The sequence below is a fragment of the Magnolia sinica genome, chromosome 9 (assembly GCF_029962835.1).
Source record: "Magnolia sinica isolate HGM2019 chromosome 9, MsV1, whole genome shotgun sequence".
Classification (NCBI taxonomy): domain Eukaryota; kingdom Viridiplantae; phylum Streptophyta; class Magnoliopsida; order Magnoliales; family Magnoliaceae; genus Magnolia; species Magnolia sinica.
In genome coordinates this window covers 82,585,348-82,593,106 of record NC_080581.1, presented here as the reverse complement: position 1 = coordinate 82,593,106, position 7,759 = coordinate 82,585,348, and the positions used below count along the sequence as shown (strand labels likewise).

Sequence of the window (7,759 nt, the reverse complement as noted above, 5' to 3'; positions counted from 1 at the left end):
AAGTTTCGGAATCAAACTCCAACTAAAACTCTTAGAATTCGCAACTAACTATAAACAGTAAACTTACTATTTATAGACGGCCATGATGCCTACTAATGTGCGAGGTTTTCGGCCAAAAATAGTAAGTGTCCTATTTGGCCGAACCACGACGTTCTCCTAATTATTCTAAGCACTTTTCATGTTGGGCGCGACTCCTAAAGGCCAACGGATGAAGAGTTATACTTAAACTAAAACTTACTATAAATAGTAAAAACGAAAATAAAATGGGAATTCGATCGCTGATCTGGTGGTATTTCACAAATTCAATATGCACAACCTAGCATAGCAGGGTTGAGTGGCTAAAGTATCTCGTCGTACCCCAAAATCATATATGGTACGTCGAATAACTCATTTTGAATTGCGAGATACGCCCAATTTAAGGTCTGACGGTCCGGATCACTTCTATCGTCCACCGGGTCTTTTCTGATCTATCTCGGCCATAAAATTGTCCGTGACCCGCTCTACGTCAGTCCCCTCTACTTCAAAAGAACTTGTCCTTGAGTTCTCATCCTGCTTTGGTTCATGATACTCGGTCAGGTCCGCAACGTTGAAAGTCTGTGAGATTGCCATATCATCCGGAAGATCAACAACGTAATTAATATGAATATTACATTTGGTAGAGTCTACTTGGGATAACATATCTATTTGACCACAACCATACTGATATGGGCTTAGAAAACTGATGGTTATGAAAAGGGAGGCCAATGTGTGCAAGGTTAGCATACTCCTACCAGTGTGTAGTGGTGTACACAAGTCAAACCGAGTTGAGCTTGGCATAGCTCGACTTAGCTCGGCCACTAGCTGACCCCAGTTCAGTCCTCGAACCTGACTGGCCAACTCAGCTTGGTTCGGTCAGCAGCTTAGGCCAGTTCGAGCTAAGATCAAGCCTGTGCGACATTTTCATAAACACATGGAGTGCACTTTCAATATCTTACTGTATGTATAACAACAGTAACAGTTTACAGGTATTTCATCAAACACCTTGTAGGCAACATCAAAATCAAGAAAAAAAGGTATTTGTTTCATATACATACCTTCCTTATTACCAGCCGACACTTTGTTGAGTCATTTCATTAAACACTTAGTAAACAAATCAATATCAAAGTAACCGAGTCACCAAACTCATTCGATTCGAGTTGGGGTTCAATCCAAGTCGAGTTGAGCTCGGGCAAGCTCGAACTTGGTTCGAAATTTTTTTAAGCTAAAAAAATCAGCTCGACTTGGCTTGAACTCAGTTTCGAACCGAGGCGAATCGAGTCGAGCGAGCTAACCGAGCTAACTCGGTTCGTGTGCGGCCCTACCAGTGTGTGTATTTTATTTTTATGGTGGCCCATGAATAGTGGGGCGAGCATAGTGAATGGTCCAAGTTCGATGATTTGGTGGTACATGCATCACTTGCGTGGAGTGTCAATCTACTGTGGGCTCATGGGTGGTCCCTTTTATTTATTTTTGGTGGACCACTTTAAAAAGATATTGACTACCTTGGCCTTTTTGAATGGTTGGAATTTGTTTGTTTTCTTGGTCTCTTTAATCTAAATTCATTCAATTGAAATTAATTTCATTGCTTTTAATGGAGTGTCATAAGTGTACTTTTGTGAGAGTTGCAGGGCAAGTTGGGAAAGCTGATCAGAGAAGAAGAGCCAAGGAAGTACTTTCAGCAGCTGATAAATGCAGTAGATTATTGCCACAGTAAGGGAGTATACCATAGAGATTCGAAGGTAATGGTTGTTTTTATGTTTTTTATGTTGTTACTAAGGCTATGTTTGGCTGTTAAATTTCTGGAAATCAAGATTCTATCTAATTAAAAATGCTTGCCTGATCACTCGTAGTCATGTGGGGGCATGTTATTCCCTGATGTGGATAAGAGGATTTAATCCCATCCATCAGGTGTGCCCCCTTTTGTTTGGACTGGGGCTCAAATTTCAGGCCGACCCAGTACTCCAGTGGGCTGCACCATGGGGAAGAGTTGTGATGGGAAGTCCCACCATTAAAGCCGGACGTGAATGGGGTGGTAGGGGATTCCTGTTCCCTTGACGTGTCTCAATGAAAAAGTGCCGTGTGTGTATTAGATGCGGGTAGTAATGAAAGGGCAAAATCATCATTTTAAATGAGGGGATATTTTTTCTTTTTACTGCGGGCCCCACATTTGACAAGCACTCACAATGCTTCATCATGGGCCACGTTCATGAGTTGCAGGCAATTTGCGTCAATTATAACATTGTCCAAATTGTGTAGGGTCTACCGTGGTGTGGATATGTCATCCAATCCATTCATTTGGCGCACCCCACTAGGATGAAGGGTTCCCTGAGAATCAGGACACTCCAATACTCATGTGGGCCAAACCATGTGAATTTAGAATTTTCATGAAATATTTTACACCAATCCTTATAGTGTGGCTCAACTAAGTCATGGATTGGACTGATCTTTAGGATCCATAGTAATAATGTGGTGGTGCACCTGATGGATGGGGTGGATCTGCTGCACATTAATTCTCCGCCTCCTAATTCTTGGTTTGTTGTAGGCATGCCCTTCGCATGACTGTGTAATCAGACTAGCGCAATACATATCTAAAATGGAATATTTATATGTCTGATGCCCGAATACACCCTAAATATCTTATTGAGGAAATTTACCAATTTGATGAAATCAAGATTTGAATTATTGTAATTGAATTTGTGCAGTTAGAGAATACACCACTCGAGGAGGACGGCAATCTTAAGATCTCTGATTTTGGTCTGAGTGCCTTGCCACAACAAGTTAGGATATGTATTTTAGGGCATTTCTAATGAAGTGGTGTCCATCAAATGGATGGTTAAAAAGATCATGTAATTTCCATCATCCAGTTAATGTCCATCAAATGGATGGTTAAAAAGAAAGTAGTCTGTAGTTTCAAAGTCGATAGCTTGTGTTAAATGGTTAAAATCATCTGATCAGTTTGATTTTTGTGGATTTTCTATATCCACAATGGGTCCCGGTGTGGATTGACATGCATGTGGGTCACTAGTGCATTGGGTGAGTTTTCGTTGTTCTATACAGACAATGAAATCTAGAAACATGAGGTTTGCCAAGCCCACACGTGGGCAAGGCAGCTCACCTACATGACATAACATCTGCTAATGTGTAACACATGCGCAAGGTCCAAGCTGCCTGTCAGGTGGGTCCCACTATGTTGATGGCCATGCCCAAAAGTCAGACTGGTACACTGATTTGGTGGGCCACGGGTTAATGAAACAAATGATGGCTGAAAAAACATGCATGTCAGACCCATGTGCCATGTTGGTGGATGTGGTGGTGATGAGATGGCATCCAAGAATATTCAAAAGCATGTGATATCACTAATATTGTCATTCCTGTAGGGATTATTATTTTGTAGTATCCAAATGGAAGTTTGGAAGTGTAATGATATGATTCTTGGATTTTTCAGGAGGATGGGCTATTGCATGCTACTTGCGGGACGCTGAATTATGTGGCTCCGGAGGTATCTCTGTATTCAGATCTTTATGGTTTGACATGACATTTACATTTGTTTTTTTAAGCCCTTATAGGGGAAAATATCACAATTGCCAATAAGTGGAGATCCAACTCTCTCTCTCTCGTTTTTTTATTTTTATTTTTTTAAACACTCTATTTTTGTATATATGAACATAGGGTGTACAATCCATAGATAACAGGTGGGCTCCACAAAAGGAAAACGGGCCTCACCTATCAAATATCAGTGTAAGCAAACACAAGACGAGAAAAGAAAAAGCCTACCCCACCCTGAAGAGCTTCAACCGGCCTCTCCTACCAACAAAGTCCACAGCCCCTACTCCTCCACTTGATGGGGGAGCAAGCTTGGCTCCAATTCTCTTATCATGGCTGAATTACATCAAATGCAAGCAGAAGAAAAAATCGACAAAAGCATCTTATCAATAAATTTATTGTATTCTCTATGTCCCTTTGTCCAAAGTGTTAGAGTCCAAAAGAGAACACCCATTCCTACTCCATATCCAACTCCAAACCCAATTGCCATGAGTTTCCAATCATATTTGCTTTCTGATTGTGCCGGTGGTAGTAAAGCCTCAATGTCTTTGCATTTCTTCGATAGTGGAGGGCCACATAATTCCAAGTTTCCTAGAAAAGATTCATTTGTGAACGTATCGAATTGTTGACCTTTAGGTATGCTTCCTACAAGGAGGTTGTGTGAAAGGTTCAACACTGCAAGGAACGTTAACTTGTTTAGCTGCAATGGGATCTCACCTGACAAATTATTCTGTGACATATCTAATGACTCAAGAGCCTTCATGTTCCCAAATGATGTTGGAATTCGGCCTGTGAAATGGTTGTGGGACATATTGAGCTCAACCAATGACTTTAGATCCCCAATTGATTCTGGAATTCCTCTGTGAAATTCGTTATTTGAAAGATCTATTGAGGTGAAGGCAATAAGGATCTTTACCACTTCCATTTGTAGCCCTTTCCATACCAGAGTCACTTTGTCTTGATAGTACATCCCATTTCTTAACTTTTTTCCAAGGACCATAGGTTGGGATATGTCCTCCTTCATTACCTTCCAACTCTTGAACATATTTGATGGCAAGCTTCCTGTGAAGCTATTGGAAGATATGTCGAAGATTTGTAATGTTGGAAAAGTAAGATTTGTCAGTGGGTGTCCAACATTGCCATGAAATTTGTTGGATCTCAGGCTGAGAACACGCAACTGAGACAAATTTTCCAACCAAAAAGGGAATGTGTCATGTATTTGATTGTTTCCAAGGTTTAACACCTCCAACATCTTGCACTTGGCCAAAGACTTTGACACTTGCCCTTCCAATTGATTTCCATTCAGATCAAGTGTTTTTAGATTGCAACCCTCTTTAAATGTTTGAATCAAGGTTCCACGAAATGCATTTCCTCCGAGATTTAAAACAGTGAGGACATCATTGATTTCACCCAAGCAAAGTGGAATCAAACCATTGAAGCGGTTGTCAGACAGATCGAGAAATTGTAAGGAAGTACAATTGCAAATATGCGAGGGAACTTCTCCACTAAAATGATTGGTTGCAAGTGAATAGATAATGGTGGATGGTGGTGGGATCGGGATTGAGCCTTCTAGCTTGTTAAAGCTCAAGTCAAGATATTTCAATGAACTTAAGGAAAGATGAGGAAAAGGTAACTCTAAACCCTCCAAAGCATTATGAGAAAGATTCAAAAAATACAAACTCCCATTTCCAACTTTCCATATCCACTTTGGTATTTCACTATTAATTCTGTTGTTGGAAAGATCCAAAGAGTAAATCCTCTCTTGGTTTCTCAGGATGTTTGGAAATTTAGTAATGTTACAAGATCCTAAGTGCAAATATTGAATTTGAGGAAAGGACATGGAGGTTGAATTGCTTCTGCCATCATGGACTGAGAAGTTGTTATCTGATAGATTCAGGTCCCAAAGGTTCTTAAGGTTTTGGAATAAGCCAAGGTCCACGTCACCACTGAAATTGTTTGATGAAAGAGAGAGGTATTGAAGCTTTGTGAGTTCAAAGATGGACATTGGAATAGGCCCCTCCAACTTGTTGTTATTCAAGTAGATTGTCTCTAGCAGAGAAGAGGATGGGTTGTGGAACTCGCTAAGTTGACCACTCAATTGGTTTTTTGAGAAATCCAAGAATTGTAATGATGGAAGTGAAAACAATGATGATGGAATGGTCCCACTGAAATTGTTTGATGAAAGAGAGAGGTATTGAAGCTTTGTGAGTTCAAAGATGGACATCGGAATAGGCCCCTCCACCTTGTTGTTATACAATACGATTGTCTCTAGCAGAGAAGAGGATGGGTTGTGGAACTCACCAAGTTGACCACTAAATTGGTTCTCTCCAAGATACAGCCCTCGTAATGATGGGAGTGAAAACAATGATGATGGGATGGTCCCACTAAGCGAATTGTCGGAAACGACGAACCATTGAAGATTTTGAAACTTGTTGCCATAGGAAGAGGGGATTGGACCGCTGAGATTATTGGATGAAAGATCCAAACCCACGAGTTTGTCCAGATTCACAAGCCATGATGGCAATGGTCCGCTGAAACCATTGTTTGAAAGATCCAAATACATGAGTTTCTGGAGCTTTACAAGCCATGCTGGCAATTGGCCGGCTAGTTTGCAATCTCTAAGCCGGATCACTGTCAGCAGTTTGGAATTACTGAATGAATCCCTTAGGTTGCTACAAAATCCAGTGTCGGATAGGGACAACTCCAGGAGAGAATTGTTTGGAGGGATTTCACCCGTCAGAAGTGGATTGTATCCTACATTCAGGGTTTGTAGGTTTGGCAGCCTGAAAATACTCTTAGGTATGGCTGAAGAGAGATTGTTTCCACTGAGGTGGAGTTCAGATAGGAAATGGAGCTTGGAAAGGGAAGGATTGATGGGGCCTGATAGACCACAATAGCTCAAGCTCAACTTGCGGAGAAGAGGGAGTGCCGAGGATAACGCCAGGCCCCACTCACTACCCTGCGCTGAAATGCTTACCAAATCGAGATGGAGTTCTCTCAGACTGGACAGATTTTGGACGAATGCTCCAATGCTTGGGTTTTCGAGTTTCAGGTATTCAGAGTAGGAACGATTGACAAAATTACGATTGAAAGATAGATCGAGGGACACCAAAGTGGTCAAGCGGGAGATTTCCAGCGGGATTTGGCCATAAAAATGCAAAGAAGAGAGGTTGAGATGGGTCAAACTGGTGAGATATTCAAACCCGGTAGGAATTGGAGAGTGATGGAAGTAATTGTAAGCGAGGTTGAGCCTCTGCAGGCTCTGAAGACGAAAGAGGCTTACAAAATCAATCCGACCGGAAATGCTGAGCTCGCTGAGGTCGAGACTGGTCACGTGACCAGTGGCACCATCGCACGTGATGCCTTCCCAAGAACAGCCATCCCTGTTATCAGGATTCCAAGAGGAGAGTGTAGTGGTGTTGTAGAAGTAAAAGCCCTGTTTCAATTGGAGCAAAGTAGAGAAGTGATCTTCAATGCATTGGTGTTGAATTGACAAGGCCTTACTGTTATTGACAGTGGCAAAGACAAAAGAAGAAGATAAAAGGAGTGAAGATAATAAGAGAAAGCTAAATGAGGAAGGGAGAATGGAGAGGAAGATTGGAAATGGAAAGAGTTTATTAGTAAGAGAGGAGACGTGGAGGCGATCCATTTGATTTGGTTGGGAGACTTGTGATGGTGCAGGAAGAGAATAGGTGGGGGACGCATTATATAGGCAAGAGGGAGGGTGCTTTCTACTTCGTTGCCCAATAAAAAGATGCACATGTGCGAGAGATGAGGACCACTCATCACGCAGTCAGTACAGTTGCTGAAGTCTTTTATTTATTTATTTTTTTTTCCTTCGGTTCTTTATTATTATTATTATTTTTTTATGTTTTGCTTTTTATTTCATAATTTTGTTCATTTCCTGTTTTGCTATTTTTTTAGTTGCGGTCCATCATGGATTTATCCGGACTTTCTGCGATGGCCCCCACCACTGATGAAACCATACCATCCTCCCTGTTCTAATGGATTGAACCATGTTATCTAATAAAGCTCATCCAATCGGTGAACCAGATAACTGTTCTACATCAATCTACGGCTCAGATTCTCTAATCTGTGGATGGTGGGGCCGGCAATGTTTACGAATCGATTTGGCCTTTTCAGCTAGCCATCTAGATCGGTTATTTGGGCACTTTACTTTAGGTTCCATATTTTTTCA

At 41.4% G+C, this 7,759-nt stretch overlaps 1 protein-coding gene across 1 annotated transcript; it reads right to left on the bottom strand.

Moving 5' to 3' along the window:
- Positions 1-3,650: 3,650 nt before the first annotated feature.
- On the bottom strand, positions 3,651-7,218 carry LOC131255875 (receptor-like protein 7). The gene has a single exon (XM_058256776.1). It carries the CDS (start codon positions 7,208-7,210, stop codon positions 3,908-3,910), a length of 3,303 nt encoding a protein of 1,100 aa, XP_058112759.1. The 5' UTR covers positions 7,211-7,218; the 3' UTR covers positions 3,651-3,907.
- Between the last annotated feature and the right edge of the window lie 541 nt (positions 7,219-7,759).